Source organism: Oreochromis niloticus, linkage group LG1 (assembly GCF_001858045.2).
Source record: "Oreochromis niloticus isolate F11D_XX linkage group LG1, O_niloticus_UMD_NMBU, whole genome shotgun sequence".
NCBI classification, from domain to species: domain Eukaryota; kingdom Metazoa; phylum Chordata; class Actinopteri; order Cichliformes; family Cichlidae; genus Oreochromis; species Oreochromis niloticus.
In genome coordinates this window covers 26213034-26232785 of record NC_031965.2, presented here as the reverse complement: position 1 = coordinate 26232785, position 19752 = coordinate 26213034, and the positions used below count along the sequence as shown (strand labels likewise).

Here is a 19752-nt window from a genome sequence, read left to right as displayed (position 1 = left end):
AAAAAAAAAAAAAGCCAAGATAGTTCCCCTCTAGCAACTTCCGCTTTCGATGAAACCACGTAGTGCTGATTGCTAAAACAATGTTTTAAGGGGAAAATTATTTTTTATTAATAATTAATTAAGTATTGCTAACCGGCACGAGATACGTACGTTGAATTAATTACTAAAATATTTATGTGACATATAAGCACATATTTATGAAATTACAAGACCCAGTGAGAACTTCTGAACTTGTATTTCATATTACGGGATCTATCTTGATTGTTGTTCAACACAAGTCGCCAGAGCAAAATGCATTTTATTTTGCACGTTTAAAAAAAAGTGCAGCATAAAAATAAATACAAAACTAAATACTTGGTAGGTTGACTCGGAATTTTCCGATTACTCGATTTTTATTTATTTTTTTTCAGTTTCGGAAATATGAATATGAAATAGCTCAAATAATCACACAGTTTTCATGGCGTTTAACCTCGACGATCGTGTGCTGGAGTAAAAACAAAATCACAGTATGTATCCATCTATATGTAACCATCCATCGATAATAATAATAATAATGATAATGATATATTTTTTTAAATATATATATTTTTTTTAAGTTATAATCGTTAGCTGCAGAACTTTTTTCTTTTATTTATTTTTTCTAAAATATTAAAAATCTATATATTGTTCTTCTTTTTTTATTATTTAATTTGTTTTATCGGACACAACATTTTGTTTCTTTCTTTGTGTGTGTGTGTGTGTGTGTGTGTTAGACAATGCGTTGTTAAGTTCGGATAAAAATATTAACCACTCCCACACAACATCGAGGGGAATTACGGACCCCGCAGACACAGCTAAATTTCGAACTCAAGCTAAGTGCTTTGGACAAAAATAATGTAAAAGCCTTTTTATGTAACATTTTTAAATAGGGTTATTCGATGTACTCACTGGTCTGCGTTTTCTGTGCGCAAGCAAGCGCTCCTCAAGTGTTGCCCCGCCCCTCCCACTTATGCTGAGCGAAAGGGACTTGAAACCCTGCAACATTTTTTATGGCGAACTAACATTTTTTATATTGCCGTCTCTTTGGAGCTTTTTCATCAGTATGTAACCCAGGGCTGTTTGTTAACTTTGCGGTGCTCTCGTGATCCACGGTAAGACGTTAGTATGTTGCTGTTCAACTTTTTATGTTGGCAATCTGTTTATTTACCTTTCATTAGCTTGTTAGCCTGGGGAAAGTTAGCCAAGGAGTGGGTGGTTGAACTTTAAGCTAACGTTGAACACTAGCAGGAACCTAACCAAATAAGTTCACTTACACGAGTTATTTAGTCTCCTGTAACAGTAATGTCATTTTGCGTCTAAGCTATCAGTAAAGCACAGGGCTTCCTCTCTCAGTAACTTAAACGCACAATTATAGGGTAAAGAAACTAGAGTCGGAGAGGAAACGTGAATTACAAATTTTGCTAATGCATCCTGAATGCATCTTAACTTCTTACTACTTGGAAAGAATTGTAGCTAATTTATTAGCACTAACGCCTCATCCATTCTTCGTGAAAAAACCTTTGGATGTTGAACAGCCATTTTTAATCAATACGTATGTTATTAAAACACGATATGGACATAAATGTGAATGATTCTCAACTCTTCTACCTCTTACAACACGTTGTCCTTGTTATAAAAAGCCTATAGAAGCCCTCTCACGTTCTATACATATGTGTTATTGTTTACAGTCCTCCCTTCTGAGCGCTACGTTGTTGAAAAGCCTGCCTGAGAAGAAGATGGATGTGTGACTCGTTCAAACAGCGATAGGAGAAACAAGAAAGAGACATTGTGTCACTTGTTTCAACTCAGAAACTGTGTGTTATGATGTCTGAGTCAGAGGGGAGGGGAACTCCCTGTGCTGAGGGAAAGCCAGAGCTCACATCAGGAAACATGTCCAGTACTACCCAACAGGTACAAAGTGGACCCTCTGTGTCTCCGTCTGTGTCCTCTGTCCAGCCTAGTACTATCTCAGCGACAGAGGATGAGGACGAAAGTGAAGATGAATCATATATTCTGGAAGAGAGCCCTTGTGGCCGCTGGCAGAAACGTAAAGAAGAGGTAAGGGTGAATCATTGAGGTAAACTATAAAATGAGGCATAGAAAGAAACAAAATGCTGGAGAGAATAAAAAAAGATGATGAAAACACAAAACTTGAGGAAGGTGTTTTTGACTTCTGCTTCATTTTGGTAGTAAAATATCTGATCTCATGAGCCGCTCTTCCCTTTAAATGTAGGTGAATCAGCGTAACGTCCCAGGGATTGATGCTGCATACTTGGCTATGGACACAGAAGAAGGAGTGGAAGTAGTTTGGAATGAAGTTAAGATCTCAGAGAGGAAAAATTTCAAAATGCTGGAGGTGAGGCACATTGTTACAAAGTGATCAGGCACATTGTTACAAAGTTCATAGTGAGGCTATGGGATTTTTTGAATTCTATGAGTGATGTCATCAGGAACTACTTTACAGGAAGTCCCTATGAGCAAGTGGAAAAGCAACATTTTGTACTATTTTATTATAACTGCTATGCTTTGTGTCCTTTTTTTCTTTGATTTAGGAGAAGGTAGAGGCTGTATTTGATAACCTGATCCATTTGGAGCATGCCAACATTGTCAAGTTTCACAAATACTGGGCTGACAAAAAGGACAACGGGGCCAGGGTGAGTCTCAGGCTTTTGGAGACGTTGTTTCATATTCTGTCAGCTCCATAAGAATTATTACTATTGCCCTGTAATAATCACAGTTTACATTTGAACAGTGTCTCTCTTTGTGTTTTCTACACACTTCTCTTTCTCCCTAAGGTGATTTTTATTACTGAATATATGTCATCTGGAAGCTTGAAGCAGTTTCTGAAAAAGACAAAGAAGAATCACAAGACCATGAATGAAAAGGTTAAAAAAAATGACTTTATAATACTGCATATGTACTAGAATATATGAAAAGTCTTCTCTAAAGGTGAAAAGTAACTGTGTTTAAAGCCAGAATGTGGGACTGTCTTTCTGGAGCAAAGCGTAGTTTTCTTATTATTGTAAAAAATATGTGCTTCTTATTATTTGGTTAAATGTCAGGCCATTTTGGAAACCAACTAGAAATTGCTCTGATAAATTGTGTGATCCTATAGGCTTGGAAGAGATGGTGCACGCAGATTCTTTCAGCTCTAAGGTCAGTTTTTAAAAATGTTCTTTATTTTAATTTACACTCACATTGATAGAAATACAAAACTTTGTGTGTATTTGTAATTTCTTTTTCTTTTTTTTCCTGATATGCAGTTATCTTCACTCCTGTGATCCTCCCATCATCCATGGCAACCTGACCTGTGACACTGTCTTCATTCAGCACAACGGCCTCATCAAGATTGGATCAGGTATAAAATTACACAGGTTTCATCCCCTGCGTTTTAGGAAGTGAAGGCAAAGCAACACTAAAGGAGTCAAATTATAATAAATTATGGATTAAGAACCAAAGTTTTCGTAGAATTAAACAGGAAATTTATGTGATTTTATGTACAAAAGAACAAGAAACGATGTTCAAGTGTTCAAGTCTTGCCAGTGTTAGATATATATTTAATACACAGCCCATATTATTGCTTTAAGTTTGCAAGCTGAGCAGGAAATAGACTTTGAGGAGTTTGGACTTCTTATATAATGGTCAAATCTTTGCCTTGTTCTTGTACAAACCAGTCCTGCACATCATATGAGGGAACAAAAGTTGTGCATAGTGTGGTTTAGAAAACCAATTTTCTGAGTTTAAATATGGCTACAGTGACTCAAGTGTAACTACAAAGCCTCCAGACAATCCCACACTAAAGTTTACACAACAGAAGGTAATATTTACATCGCTAGTTTCTGAATTTGGTTCCTCTTTTCATTGCATATCTTTCTTGTTTGTTTTTCTTTTTCAGTTTGCAGTTTTGCTTCTTCCTATCCTATGCTTACTTTTCAGACTTTTCTTACTTTTTCTCTCATCCTTCTGTGTATTCTGAAAATAATTGTCCTCGTCTCATTTGCAGTTGCTCCAGACACCATTAACAACCATGTAAAGACTTGTACCGAGGAACAGAAAAACCTGCACTTCTTTGCTCCGGAATATGGAGGTAGATTTAATCAAAATAAGACCTTATATTATTTTTCTCTTATTACTGATATTATCAATTTATACCTATGATACAGCTCTGTTGGAAAACATGTTTAAACACATGAACTTCAGCCATTTAAAAATGGCAACTTTCTCACAAAAATATTTTTATTATATTAACATGATTGAAAAGTCAGAGTGTTCCATACTTCATTTTCTTTCCTTTAGTTTAAGAGAGTACACGTTTTTCTCTTCAAAACCCTTTCTATTAAATAAAATATGGCAAGCTTGTATTTTTATACAAACAGAGTATTTTATGTAAATGTATATAACATCAAAGTAATAGAACAATATAAATTTTAAGGAAGAGGTCTTTGGAGGCATACTAAATTCTTATGCCCTAGAATTCTAATAGTTTTGCTTATTGCACAGTTATTTTTCCATTGAAATTGCAGGCTAAGCACAAAGTACTTCATGCATCAGGATCATGTATGCTCTTATTAATATCTTTTTTTTTTTTTTGGGTCAGCTGGTGTGCTGTCAAAGACGCACTTTTGATTATTGGATTGTAGGTCTTAGTCTAGATTACGATGTAATATATGTACATACTGTCTTTTCCCATTGTAGATGTTGAAGTTACTACAGCCGCAGACATCTACTCCTTTGGCATGTGTGCCTTAGAGGTGAGATGGGACCCGTAGTATATGATATATAAGAACTTAAACTGTTTCCCAGAGCTGTCTGTTAATGAGTGCTGATGTGTTGCAGATGGCACTGTTGGAGATTCAGGGGAATGGAGACTCTTCTTATGTTTCTCAGGAGGCCATCAACAATGCCATACAGTTACTGGAGGACCCACTGCAGAGGGTGAGATTCAGTATAGCGTGTGTTTGTAGGCATTAGCATCTTTATTCAGTCCTGATCAAAAGTTTAAGACCACTTAAAAAAATGGCAAAAAAAAATCATATTTCGCATGGTCGGATCTTAACAAGGTTCCAAGTAGAGCTTCAACATACAACAAGAAGAAATGGGAGTGAGACAAAACATTTTCCTGGACAGCCAATTAGATCCTCCGGCTCAGTGCTGGTGAAATTTTTCGGTTCTTCCGCTTAACCATAACCCTCGGGATCATTTAAGAAATTACAAATGACTGTCTTACTGCGTCCCACCTCAGCAGTGATGGCGTGCTGCGAGAGACCCTGCTTATGCAGTTCAACAACCTGACCGCGTTCAAAAAGGGAACGTTTTTTTTTGCCTTTGCCATCAGAACATCATGACAGTGTGAGTATCTGACAGAAAATGACATTGAATCCACATTTTTGCACAGATTTGGCCTTGTGGTCCTAAACATGTGGTCCTAAACTTTTGATCAGGTGTTTCAGTTTAAGCATCGTTTTCAATAAATTGCATGCTCAAAAAATGTTTTGTCTCATTCCCATTTCTTCTGTATATTATAGTTTTTGTTTCCTTTGTCCTGTCTCCCTCCCTCACCCTCAACCGGTTGCGGCAGATGTATGCCCCTCCCTCTCCTGGTTCTGCCAAATGTTTTCTACCTGTTAAAAGGGAGTTTTTCCTTCCCACTGTTGCCAAGTGCTTGCACACAGGAGATCACCTAATTGTTGGGTTTTTTCTTATGTTATATAGGAATTAATCCAGAAGTGCCTGGAATGCGACCCTCGTGCCAGACCTACAGCCCGGGAGCTTCTTTTTAACCAGGCTCTCTTTGAAGTACCGCTCTTAAAACTGCTGGCTGCACACTGTATTGTCAGCCATCAACGTAAGTCCCTTCCCCCCAGCAAAAACAAAGTTTTATCAGGCTTAAAACTTGCAAACCTCTCATGAAGAAGACGTTTTTTTAAAACTGAACAAGCAAATTTAGAAACATAACTTTAAACTGCATTGTTAACAGTGTGATAAACATATTGCACTGCAAGTTTCATAAGCTTTTTTTCTGCTAGTTCATTATCATCTTTTTGTGGTGTGGTACTGCGCAAAGCAGGTCGCAGGCTAGTGTGACTAATAGTGTCATTTCCTGCCTTTTGAACAGATGCAGCAAGCATGTATGCAAGTGTAAATTTAAAGATATTTACTTTTATGTTAATTAATTGCCCAGACATGATTCCTGAGAATGCCCTCGAGGAGATCACTAAGAAACTGGACCCAAACCTGGTTGTTGCCGAGACCAAAGAGGATGTTCAGCTCAAGTAAGTGCCAAAGGCTGATGTTTGTGTTGTAGTTTAAATGAACATGTAAAATTATGTTTTTATTTTGCACCTTATTTAAATAGGAGTAACATTAGTGATATAAAGTATTCTCTAGGTTGTTTAGTAGCAGAACATACTGTTTATTCAGTAATATAATAGCTGAAGGAAGGGTTGTCAAATAACCAAAAAAATGTATATACATATATTTAGTTTTTTGTATTTTTCATTAATCATTATATCATATTAAATATTGTCTCAAATGGTTCAAAAAAGTACTATTCCCTTTTTTTCTGTAGGCTTTCACAGTTTCCTGCTTTGGAGCTGGACAAGTTTCTGGAGGATGTGAGGTAAATGCACAGCTGCTGCTGTTAACCCTGTGTGTGCTCAAAAATGGGTCTGGCCACAAGGAGGCAGTAGTGAGCCATCTGACTGTTCTTTGTACTGCCTCCACTTATCTTTTAAAATACTATATGATGTGATAATATTTTGGATATTTTCAGTATCTTAGATTTTGTGGCTATTATTTGTTAATAAATAAAATGTTGTGTTTTGGGCCTTTGTCTTCAACTATTAACCATATTTATTACACTGATTTATCCAATTCCTATTCTTGTTCCATTGTCTTATCACTTTACTTTGTTTCTTTTTTATGTTTTCTCCACATTTTCCTTTCTTTTTTCTCTCTTTTGATCAGGAATGGTATTTATCCAATGACCGCATTTGGGCTGCCCTGTCCACATCAGGCTCAGAAGGAGACTATTAAATCTCCTGTAGTCGTCCCTCCAGTCAAATCCCCAACGCCTGAACCTTCAGAGCTTGAGACACGGAAGGTGTGTAAAACAACGTATACCAGCATAATGGACATTGAACTGGCCACTGAATGAAGACACAGTGCATCATATAAAGTTCTATTGTGACTGCTCTTCTTTTTCTGCAGATTATTCAGATACAGTGTAGCTTTGAGCCTGTCGAAGAGGGAACAAAGTATCATGTAAGAGTTATAACATTAACAGTTTTCTCTTTTTATTTTTAAGATAATTCAAAATACAACAACCCTGCTCCAACAACTTGAAATGAAAATAACCTTTTCACAATCTGTTTCTGTCTTTTTAGCTTACATTACTGCTGAAAATGGAGGATAAACTGAATAGACATCTAAGCTGTGACATGTTACCTCGTAAGATCAACATATTTCATATCTTATCATCAGTTCATATGACAAGCTGACACATGTGTAGTGAGCTTGGAAAAGCTAAACGCTGTTGTCGGTCAAGTATATAAAATTTGGAAGACTTGCCTTATAAACACAAAAAAACCCCAATATTTAAAATTTCCATCAGCTAAACCTTAATGGCCTCTGGTAGAGGTTCACATGTAAACATATCAGACTTCAAAGTGAGGTTTTTATAAAGAATTATTTTTATAAAAAAACTATTTTGTCGATAGGTTTGCATTTAGGGTTAATGATAGAATTTAATTTGCATGTATTGGTAAACAAGGTTGACAAGGCTGTAAATATCTGAGTGTGATTTTTATTACTTTTAACATGGAGTATCCCTCCGTGTCTCCATGTGTTTGTACTGAGGCATGTAGGAAATTGAGAGTGAAGTTCCAGAGAGAGCTTGAATGGCGTCATAATGTATACAGTGTGCACGACTATTTTAGGCTGGGAGACTAGCTGTCAGTGTGTCATGAAAAATCTTGTGCTTATTTTGACAAATTTATTTGACATACTTTTATTAATTGGTTGCCTTACTGGCTTTAAAAATACTGAAATCTGATCAGACTGCATCATGGAAAAAAGAAAAGCTTTTTTTGTTTTGTTTTGGGTTTTTTTTTTAATTTTGCTATTTTTTTGAAAGACAAGTAGAAGCTTGAAGGGAGGCAAATGAGAATATAACATACAACTGGCAGTGCGATCTAATCTCATGCACATGCACAAACAGGTATGGTAGGCATGTGTAATGTTGCAGGCGTGTGGAGAATGTCAGGCCTGTGAAAGGCTGCAGCTGACAGCTGTCACCTCCTGTGTTAAGATCTGCTCATCTCCTCCCGGGCTTTCATCCCCCTGTCTCTCATTTGCAGACTCAGTTTGTCACACACGCATTTGCTTTACTCTGTCTCTTTAGCATTTTCTGTTTCTCACACCATATGTCTTCTTTTGGACACTCGCACCCAAATGCCACTGAAATACTTGATGAAACTTTACCTCCACGCGCTCCCACACTTACTAATCACGCCTTGTTCTTCTTGACTGTCTTGGATATTCTTTAAAGACAGAAAAGCCCTAACTCACATTGAGCCACTCAGATTTCACCACCTTAGCATTTTGCATGGTTAAGTTAAATCCTGCTACAACAGTTAAGCATGTTAAGCATGTTTACATTAAAGGTAAATGGGAGCTAATTTTGTTAAATGACTTAATACCAGACCACAAGGCGCAAACAAGTGAGGAAGCCTCGCCCTGAACTTGAATATCAAGCCCCTCTTCACGTAGCTGGGGCCCATGGGTGTGTTTGTTAATGTCAAAGTTATTGGATCCTCTGTCTCCTCCTGCAGCTTGCGTTGTCCCAGCCACATTCCTGGTATAGTTATAAATTGACAGCTGTGTTATTAAAAATTGACAGACCATGACAAACCACACAAAGCACAGAATAGTGCAGCCACTAAAGCGATAATGGAAAAAGTTTCAAAACATTAGGTTAGAACCAAACAGGAGGTCTTGGAAAGAAGTAGGCAACAAAATTTGTGATAATAATTTGTTCTGAACATTTTACCAATGTCTTAATGTATTCTGAGCAACCTAGCAATTATGTAAGCACCTTTATCTGACATTTTCTGCCAGTTTTTAGGTAAACAGTGTGTACAGTCACATATTGCTGTGAAAAAGAAAGAACGGGATTAGATGTTGACGAACTAGAGAAAACTAGATTAGATTTGTTTTTTTAATGGCTTTAGAAAGAAGAGTTGGGAGATACTAAGACTTCAGAAAGAGACAAACATGGTTTAACAGTTTTTGACCTGGCAGAACCACTTTTGTCTCTTTCTTCTAACTTGATAAATCTCTTCCGGCTTCCTCAATACTAGATGCTTGTTGCCTTATAAAATTAAAAATTTGCACAGCCATACCACAAAAATGTTTTAGAGATGCAAAGAGCAACCAGAGTAGTTGGTTATTTATTGGTCTTATGTGGTGTGTGTGTGTGTGTGTGGGGGGGGGTGCCATTACTTACCAGTACTTAACACTTTTATTAGCTTTAGCTTCATAGGTGTGTGTGCTGAAATTGTGACTGTGAGTTACTGTTTTACAAACTACACTGGTATGTGTTTCAGATGAGAACTTTCAAGATTTGTCCGCAGAGTTGGTGCAGCTGGGCTTAATCAGTGAGGTGGGTTTTTTCCTGTGTTTAAAAAAAAAAGACAGGTGTGTGTGTGTGTGTGTGTGTGTGTTATTTCCACAGTGTTTGAAAGTGGCAGCTGATGATTATTAATATACTCTCCCACGCAGATATTTTTTTTTTTTTACTTTTTTGCCAACATTTCTTACTTCCTGACACAGTTTCTGTTGTGTATTTATTTATTTGTATGTATGTGTGATTATAACATCCTGGGTTGTAGTCATTGTCTTCATGTTCTTTGCAGGTGGACCAAAACACAGTAGCCATTCAACTAGAAGAATCATTCAACCAAGTTCCTCACTAGCAATGGCTTACCAGACCATCGCTCTCAGCCTTGTTACATGTTCTTTTTTGTTACTCAACACAGTGACTACCTGGTTTGCTTGTTTCTTTTTTTTTTTAGTTTTTTTTTTTTTACGAAGCCTTAAATGATGATGTGACCAAAGGAGAAGGGCTTTCTTACTTCAGGGAATAACATTTCCTAAAAGATCCCAAATCATTAAAAGTAAAGCCAGATGACTCCATGGAAACCTCCAGTAGTAATTTGAAGTTTTTATTTTAAAAATCAAATGCATACACGCCTACAATATGTTCATGTCAGATCCTTTTGAATGATTTGGTTATTAAGTTAGGTATGTCGAATTGCAAGCTAAACTTAATCAGTGCTGGAACATTGATCAAGTTTAACACACTTGCAGTTTTATATTGAAGCCACACTTTCCTCACAGTTGTATTTCAGGGCAGGGTGTTTACATAATGATTTGCCTGACCTGTTTGTGTTCTGGGAGGAGATGGTGTAAAACTTCATCAGGCCTCATTCTGGCCTTTAAGAGTCACACGGTTTTCTTGCTCCTGTTTTGCAGTAGAACCTGTTGACAATCAGCAAAATGGTGACTTCACTGGAGGTGGGGGGATGCATTTCCACACCAAGGAAAATCTGGAAAACAACTTATATCAGTTTCTTCTCATTTGGCCCCTCGTTATATGATAGAGCATTCCCACCTCTTTGATAGTCGGTGTTTGTTAGATCAACCAAGTGCCTGTTGGGTTAAATATGTGGAATAGTTTGAAACTGGATAACAGACATTTGCTTTATTTCACTTGATAGTTTAAAAAAATGTATGTGATTTAAAAGGCCTTTGGTACACAACAAAATGTGTGTGCATTTCACATCTTACCCTCTTTCTCTGAAAGATGATCTCTTGGTTACTTTAAGATACTGTGAACTCAGTGTTACTGAATTTCTCTTTTAATTTTTTATGGTTTTGCTTTACTGTGGGCGCTCTTGCCTGTAATTCCTCCTTTCATATTGTTTTTATGTTGTTTGGTTTTACCATTTGCTGCTTGTTGGGTACACGGTACTCTTCCCTTAAGTCGTTCAGAGAGACTTGTGTACTAAACTCATCTGCCATATCTTGTAGAGAGATGACCCAGGCTTTTCTTTGTGTGTTTTATACATGTTAATCCGATATAGCATGTGTTTTTCTTTACTTGTTTACAGCAACAGCACAGACACCACGCTGATAGTCTCAGCCAATACACAACCCCTTGTGTTTCCGTTGTTTTCTTTGCTAAACAGTGATTTTTGCTAAAACTCGGACCTGTTGCATTGAGCACAGACACTTGAATAATCACCTTTTACATCATACAGGTCTTGTTTAGACCTGTGTTGTGACCAGGGAGTTAATTGTGGCCTTTTTGTGACATTGTGGCACAAAACTCTTTTTGAACTACTGGTACTGCTGTCTGAAAGCTCAAACAATTTAGGAACTTAAACAGGTAGTAAAATTGCTAGAAAAACAACTGTTGCGTACGATAACTTCTGCTGTGCTGGTATTTTATTAAAAATATACTTTTAATTGTATTGTAACTAGTCTAGCAATCCGATGAAAAGTTGTTTGCGCTTTCAGACTGATATTTAATCCAATGCTGGTTATTGAGCTATAATATTTAAGCTGTACACCTCTCTGTTGAGATAATAATCCAGTGATTTCAGTGGTCTTTTTCACCAAGTTCAGGTCACTATTTTTCTCCCACCTTCTTTTGTACATAACTGTTCTGTCCTATTCCATTATTTTCCACTGTCTGCATGTGTGTTTGTGAACTGGCAAGATTGTATTTTCCAAAGAGTTGTTCTCATGCCAGCCAGGAGAATGTAAATGCACCACATGTAGAAGTAGCTTTAAAAAAACAAACAAACAAACAAAAAAACCAACCAATGTGATGCACCTAAGTTTTATACTGACGCTCTCTCCCCTGCACCTCTGTTCTCTCTTACTTTTGTACCTTTCCACCCAGTTTGTGATGAAACTGGTTAATAAGTTATTGTACAGGGTGTGCAGCTTTAGCCAGTTACTCCATGATACCAGCTTTTGGTTATATTTTGAAATTCCTACATTTTGTATTTCAAAGAATACTGGTTCTTACGAATAAATGTGTGAACTGCATCATGACTTTGTGTTTTTGGAGTCATTTACAAATCAGTTTCACAGTTTTGTGCCGGATACACTATTAGTGGGAATTACACACAACAAAGATGCAATGATGAATCTGAAATAACTGCTGCGCCCTTCCGCGTCCACAGAGGTGCAGGTAGTACACAGGTGAGATCGGTGACGTCATACAGGAAGTAATATAGGGGCGTACGTGTGGTTTGGAGTTTCTGCTATCGTGCTGTTGAACTGTAGCCTGAAAACTCTGGACATTATTCACAGAAAAACGTCGTTCCCTGTAGAGAGATGTGCACTTTTGGTGAGTTTTCCTCCGATTGTATTCAGGTGCAGGAAAAACCACCGTAGTTTGCATAGTAACGACTTCCTCTCGGTGTTATTTTCCATCTTACCTGCGGGTATATACCTGACCAGCAGGCCTACAGCTGCTATGTGGATTCATTTGTAAAACTTTGCCTAATCTATATATTAGCGACCAGTTTCTGTATTGCTTTATTTTAACTTATTAATAGTGGAAATTGGCTCTTTTTTTTTTTAAATCAGAGAAATGATGGTAACTCGAATAAGTAATCGAGAATCGAGTAAAAGGAAGCACTTTTGTCCGCGCTAACTCCAATCTCTGACCCAGTGGTCACCCACAGTTGTTGTTGTTTCACCCGTGTTTGCTGTTACTCGTTATGACATACAGAATGTATGATAATAATAATAATAATAATAATAATAATAATAAATGTTTTAGTTGGGGGGGGGGGGGGACAGTGTTCACCACATGTGTATAAAGCACACGAAGAGGTAAATCGGTCGATAAAAGGGTTAAAAAAATGGTTGAGACTTTTCAGACATTACATTGTGAACAGAGACGCAAAGAGCTGGACAGCCACACCAGTGTTAGCAGTTTTAGCTTTCTGCTCAGATTGTTTAGTCAAAAGAAACCGCATTAACATTAAAGTACTTAGTTTGTCCACCAGAGAGAGCTGACAGGTTGATGAACTGATTTATCGGCTTTGTATGCATATTATCCAAGTCATTTATTTCTAAATATTTTTTTAATTGTGAAGCTGTAAAAAATACATAAATAATTTATATAGTACAGTTAAAAGCAGGTTCTCTGACAGAACTGTAGCCGAGTAATACTCAAAGGGTAGGTTTAATCTGAATGCCACGCACTGAGGACACGCATACAACAAAAAGAATATATACATGAAGAAATGAATTTGCTAGCTAGAAAATAAGAGTTCACATGTAATAGAATCGTGTAAAATTAGGTCTGTTAGAATGAGTTTTAAGAAGCAATTTAAAGGAAGTCACTGATTCTGCAAGCCTGATATCGTCAGGTAGGCTAAAGACAAGAGGCCCTGATGAGAAAAGCACGGTCATCTGCAAGTATGCTAATCTGGGTCAGTGGAAGTAACCGGGGGCCAAACTGAGACACGCTTTAAAATAACAATAAAAATCCTAAAATCTTAAAAATCAATTCTAAAACGTATAGGAAGCCAGGATGGAGGCCTTTCTCCAGGCCTGAGTGTCACAGTAGGTTTCATTCTAGAAATGGTTGTAACCTTTAGCAAAACCAAGACTGGACAGCATTTTTATGTGATATAACGAGTCTATTGTTTTTGTATGGAATAGGTAGATTCATCTTCCATAAGTTATACTGACAATCAAACCACCCACTGTTAGTTTTATATTCGTGCCAGTTGGTAATCGAAAGTTTTACTTTCAGATAAGGACAAAGGGCCAAGGAGGCTGATGAGAAAGGGGTTGACCCTTATAATCATCGGCCATATAAACTTCATCTTTGGCGCCATTGTCCATGGCAGCATTCTCCGCCACATTTCCAAACCCAGCCAGCAAATTTCTACTGAATACACCGTGACCAACATCATCTCCGTCACCTCGGGCTTGCTGGTGAGTCAGTGGTTTTCTTTTAGTGTTTTAAAGTCAACTTGGTAGTTCAAATGAGCATGTTGTGAACCAAGTGACATTAAACGTCTAGCAATTTCTGCCTTCATTGAAACATTTCCTTTAAAGTTTTTATCACACAGAGCTATCTGAAATCACATTTCTGTCAGCAGTTCTGTTTGTTTGATGCATCAGAACAACAAAAGCTCACTAGGGTGTTTTTTTTAATTTTTTTTTTAAACTTTACCTCAGTGATAGTGTTGTGTATGTTTCTAAGCAATCAAGACTGAACTTGCTGATTACAGGAGAGCCGGTTCTTCAAAACAGCTACTTGTCCCTCCGGGGCAGACCTCATTACAATTACAGTCATGTACCACATAAACTTGTTGGGGATAAGAAGATATTAACATTGTTTTCTTTCATATTTTAAGAGTGTACAAGTAAGACAGAGAAAGTAGAAGTTACCAGATATTTTTGACTTTTCAATAATGGGCCTCACTTCTGTTAAAGAGCATGTTTGTTTTAAATTTAAAGTTCTTCTTCTACAGGATTTCATGCATTCATTTAATTGCTGGTAACTTAATAAACCCTGTACTGTGCAAAGCTTAAAGACTGATCTCATCTTATCTCATGATTTTAATGTTACAGAGTATTGCAACTGGGATTATTGCCATTGTGGTGTCAAGGAACCTTAATGTGCTCAAAGTGGTAAGAATTTAATTTGACTTCAGCTACCAATATGATCATTTCAGTCACTGACACTGTACACATCCCCTCATATATGTAATTTTTTTGTACTATCTATTTTCAGCAAATAGGCCTCCTGATTGCATCAATCCTGAATGCTTTGCTCTCAGCAGCATGTTGTTTTGGGCTTCTCTTTGCCATTGGTGTCACAATTGCCCACGATGGGAAGGGTTTGATGGTCGGTTGCAGTGACACACAGGTGCCCATCAGTGCTCGGTCACCTGTTGGTGTCCGATGTCCATTTGATACTACAAGGATCTATGTGAGTTTGAAGTTCCCTCCCCTTCCCTCAGTGTAAAACTTACTTTAACAAAAAGCATGACATGAGAAAGGATCAGCATTTTTCTCACATTTTCTCCTTTGCACCACCTCCCATCTCTCAGGATACCACCCTGGCTCTGTGGATCCCCTGTGCAGTGTTTTCGGCAGTTGAAGCGGGACTGTCAGTGTGGTGCTTCTTGGTGGGACTGGCTCTCAGGGGGCTGCCACCCTGCAAGAACAGCTACATCAAAGAGCAGGTGTGTATCTTTGTGTGGGCCAGATGAATATGCTTGAGGGGACAACTTTGGTGTGTGACTCAAACATACACACACATAATTGGTCTAATTCAGACACAGAAGTTATTCATTGTTACTCCTTCTCACTCAGCCATCCTTTAAATAAAGGCTACCTGTAGACAGCCTCACTCACTCTGTCATGTTACACAAACCAAAACCGCTCATACTCGTCTCATCATGCCTCATCCTTTGTGTCATTCTCTGTTCTAGTTGGAGGAAGAGGCAGAGTGCTCTCCTCACAGCCGACGCCTGATTAGAGAACGTGCGAATCCCGAAGTGTAACTAAACAACAAGCACCAAGCACATCTAAGAAGGCTAAATCCCAAAAAGCATGACTGCATCTCTGCACAGACTGAACCATTTCTTCTACAGTCATTTAGGGTAGTGTTACTCCAGTAATGTAGTGCAGGAATGGAATGAGTGTACTACAGTAGGCTGCTCACAGCTCCACTCTGTGTGCTTAATTATTGTTAATTTAGTGAACACATCACAAAAAACAAAAAAAAAAACCCTCTTGACTGATGGGATTCAGCATTCATGCCAATGTAAGAGACAATATATACAGGTACAAAGTAAGATATAAAGAATGATTTCAGTCCTGTACCCCTACTTGACTGTTTGGGTTTTAAGTGTGCCAATACAAAGAAACCTTTGTTCATGAAGGAAAAACTAGCAACAATGTTTTTAGATTAACTCAAGTATGTTTTAGCATGTATGCTTATTTCAGCAAAATATAGCTTTTCGCAATATGTTTAGTGTTTTACTGTTTGTACAGATTAATTAATCCACTGTGCTGCATTTAAGATGCCTTCAGCAGACCACAGAAAATGAAATCTTGCTGTTTATGCAAATTGGAAACCTATGATGAAGATGAGTGTCTTGGGATGGAGAACCCTATTTGCTTGCTGAACATGCCATTGATGTGGTTGTACTGTATTTAATATGCATTATAAAGTGTTTTTATATATTTTTTCTAATTACATTATTATTTGTCAGCTTTTTGCTTAAATTCTGAGAAAACTTGGTTCAAAGAGATTTAACCTAAAACTGTAGTGAGATTAAATTGAGTATGCTTTTTTTTTTTAAAGTAAACTTTTTATTGGTGGTCATACATTTGAAGTAAGCAGTAATCATGTTAAGTAATGTCCAGAATTTTTGGAAGCCCCTGCATTTCACACACACATACTTTACTCTGTATCAATTAAACATAATGTGGACTTAAAGCTGTGTGCTTGGACTGTCTTTGTGCATTTACAGTACTCTGGTTATACGTTAAGTAGTGTTATATTAGGAGGTGAAAGCCAGAATGTGGGCCAACAGTCTAAGCTGCACACACTGACTCAACGACAGAGGGGATCAGATCAGATCAACCATGAAACGGTTAATCTAGTGGCATGTTCAATCGTGTGGAAGGGAATCGTAGCTCACTAATCCTGAGGCTGTCGGGGATAAACATTGACACTGTGTTGACTGATACAATCAAAACAAATCTGCGTGTGTCACACCGGACACATAGGCTTATATGAAACCACCAGATTAGTACGAAGAGTAATCATCTTTGTTGTTTGTTAGCTTCATGTTTGAATTGTGGCGAATACAGTCGTTTAAAAAATTCATTACAATTCATATTTTTAAAAATGTCAATGCATTTTGTTCCTTTTGTTTCAAAACTTAGCATACTGTCTTCATGAGGTGTTTTGTACCATTTAGTTCTACATCTGCACAAAGCCCACACGCAGAGACTCCTGTGGGGCCAATTTAGTCGAGTCTTTGCGCGGTCACGTCGAATCCGCGGTCCCGTCATGTCGACTGCGCGCAGCAAACCAGCTGCAAACAGGGAAACAAACGAGCTGCTGCAGTGATCGGAGCCGGTGGAGCAGAAGACCGCTCGGTGTTTTACACACAAGGTAAATCATTTATTACTGTGATGTTAGACCGTAACTGTGCTGCCGACTCATAATTCAGTGTTCACGAGCAAGGGAGGCAGACTTTAAGGAAAATGCTTTAATTAGAGGAACCGTGCTCTAGAAGCGCCCTGCTGCTGCTGCTGGGCTGAAGACACTGCGGTGACAAACGGATTGATAGGCTGTGATCCTGGCGTGTCACCACCGTGAGAGCGCTTTGCCTCAACGCGGAGAAGATGCCGCACTGAAGCCAACCTTTAAAGATTTGTGCCCCCTTTAAAAACAGCCAGCTTTTCCACCCGGCGTGGAGGAGAAGGAAGCTAACGTTAAGGGCAGTGCCCCACGGTTACACAGGTGTTCGCTGGAAGTAGTTACCAATTTAATAGCGATAACGCTAGCTAGCTATGAGCGTTGAAGCAAGTTAGCTCGTGCCTAAAGACCGACTGGGAGCAATTCACGCACGTGCGAATTAAAAAGCGCGATGCCGGGTCTGCTTTATTTGAATGATGCGTGTCTGAAGTTTACTGTGTGCGCGTGTGAAACATCGCAGGTGTGCGTTACTGTTGCCCGGCCAACCTCTCACAAACACGGCAGTGGGGGGGGGGGGGAGTGTCAGATCTTGTGCAGGTGTAACGTTCTCATTAGCGGCTTTGAACGAGAGTAACTGCCGAGGTTTGCTTTGAACGTGTTTTCAGTTGTCTGCAGCGTACACACACACTGACAAAACACCAATAGACGAAAAGCACTAAAAACACAGAGACAAGCCAAGACACTATCTCTAAATTATGCTATCACTCATTCTGTCAGGAAAACACAACTATCCTGCACATATTAGTGGATTTTATGAGATATTTAAATCTCGATGCTTGTATAGAGTAGGGTGTGGCTGGTGAGGGACAATGCCAGATATATATTTTTTAAAATTAAACCTTTCTTTGTGTTTTTATTCTGCAGGACCTGCTTGATGGATCTAATCCAGTGTGGCAATTTATTTTTGAAATGACAAAATTTCGTCTGGCAAATGAATCAACAAAACAATTTCCATGTTATTTGTCATAGAAAGGATTGGTATGTTCTTTGAAATGCGTTTGGAAATGAATTAAGAAGCTGAACATTTTCAAGGGAGAAAGACAGAAGTATAAAAGAGGGGGATTTGTTTTTGACAATGGAACCATCAGGAGGTGGAGGGAAATCATATGATGATTTTTAAGTGACTGTTCAGACCCAGAAGAGCACATACAACAGTTGCCAGCGAATGTGAAGACTGGGAGAAAGAGCAGCACCATTCCCCACTGCATATGCAGTCAGGGTGTACAGGAGCGTACCCATTTTTGTGGATTTCTCATTCTTTAATGTGGATCTATTGCTTTAGCACCACCACTGGGACTAAAAATGGACCTAATTCCTTCACAGGTTGCCTATATAATGGTTTACTGCATTATAATATCATTGCTCTGAGAGGTGGAGAAATGTCTAAATTTAAGATGCAAACACCTCTTGGAAGAGGATATGTAAGAGACACTTTTCCAAAAACTGTAACGACTGATTGCAGACTAAGGTTTCCGATCCATTATTTCTTCATGCCTGTCTTCCTGCTGGTCTTCTCCCTGGTTACACCTGCCTATAGCATTCATGTGGAGTCCATCGAGAGCCACAGTGAGTTTACCTGTGAGCCCATCAGACTGAGAATGTGCCAGGATCTGCCTTACAACACAACATTTATGCCCAATCTTCTGAATCACTATGACCAGCAGACTGCTGCACTAGCAATGGAGGTATGCTTATATATGTGTGTGTCCTTCATTTGTGTCACAATACACAGGGAAATTGATTAGCTGATGCAGTAAATTATAGATTTGGGATTACATGTCTTTTTTATTTTTGAGGGGGTGGGGGGGGTGCTTAGTATAGATTATCTTAACATGTGGCACAGGTCTTGCTGACAAGGTGTAAAATGCTCAATGGCTACAAAGCAACAGCTGGTAGTTTCACATTGTGGTGTGATGTCAGGCTCAGGACAAAAGGATTTCACACACGGTATAAAGAGCATCATTGTCAAGGAAAGGTATTTTTCTGTGGTCAGTGAAATAAAACATCTTGGGCAATTTATTTATTCATCCATCTATCTTCCATGTTGCACTGTTTATCTGGAGTCAGATGGCTGCAGGCTAAATGATCTGTGCAGATGTTCCTGTCACAATCAATGTTTCCAGCTCCTCTTGGGGAACCCCGAGGTGTTCCCAGGCAATTTAGTGATTTTTATTTCCTTAATCAAAGTATAAAGGGAAATTGTGCATTATTTGCAAACACAGCTCTACCCAAATTGTGAACCAAAAACAGTTGTGTAATTTACCAGTTTCCTTTATCATCCAGCTACAGTAACACACACGTACTCTGGACAGTACTGAAAACAGCATTTCCCAAAACTCAAAATCTGTAGGGTGTAGGTGGATACATAAAATCACAGAGCAGAAGGAGCCATGCTGACAAAGGTTCGTTGTCGT

The 19752-nt window shown here is 38.3% G+C and overlaps 3 protein-coding genes across 4 annotated transcripts in view; all 3 read left to right on the top strand.

The window, feature by feature from the left end:
* Positions 1 to 967: 967 nt before the first annotated feature.
* On the top strand, positions 968 to 12141 carry LOC100703022 (nuclear receptor-binding protein). Its single transcript, XM_003454503.5, has 18 exons — positions 968 to 1130; positions 1707 to 2076; positions 2252 to 2374; positions 2571 to 2672; positions 2814 to 2903; positions 3134 to 3174; positions 3282 to 3376; positions 4022 to 4105; positions 4714 to 4769; positions 4855 to 4953; positions 5731 to 5863; positions 6200 to 6290; positions 6587 to 6637; positions 6985 to 7120; positions 7228 to 7281; positions 7404 to 7467; positions 9624 to 9679; positions 9933 to 12141. The coding sequence occupies exons 2-18, from the start codon at positions 1840 to 1842 to the stop codon at positions 9990 to 9992; spliced, it is 1572 nt and encodes a 523-aa protein (XP_003454551.2). The 5' UTR covers positions 968 to 1130; positions 1707 to 1839; the 3' UTR covers positions 9993 to 12141.
* Positions 12142 to 12281: 140 nt separating this feature from the next.
* On the top strand, positions 12282 to 16567 carry krtcap3 (keratinocyte associated protein 3). Its single transcript, XM_003454502.5, has 6 exons — positions 12282 to 12439; positions 13862 to 14046; positions 14689 to 14748; positions 14852 to 15049; positions 15171 to 15305; positions 15555 to 16567. The coding sequence occupies exons 1-6, from the start codon at positions 12427 to 12429 to the stop codon at positions 15624 to 15626; spliced, it is 663 nt and encodes a 220-aa protein (XP_003454550.1). The 5' UTR covers positions 12282 to 12426; the 3' UTR covers positions 15627 to 16567.
* A 432-nt stretch (positions 16568 to 16999) lies between these two features.
* The window catches only part of LOC100702483 (frizzled-3), a 32077-nt gene continuing 29324 nt past the window's right edge, over positions 17000 to 19752 (top strand). The window contains exons 1-2 of one of the 2 annotated variants that reach the window (XM_019359676.2): positions 17000 to 17251; positions 18203 to 19023. In XM_019359676.2, coding sequence (XP_019215221.1) covers positions 18547 to 19023 — 477 coding nt within the window. In that variant the 5' untranslated portion in view covers positions 17000 to 17251; positions 18203 to 18546. The remainder of the gene's footprint in view (positions 17252 to 18202; positions 19024 to 19752) is intronic. The other variant, XM_019359672.2, reaches the window with a different exon arrangement.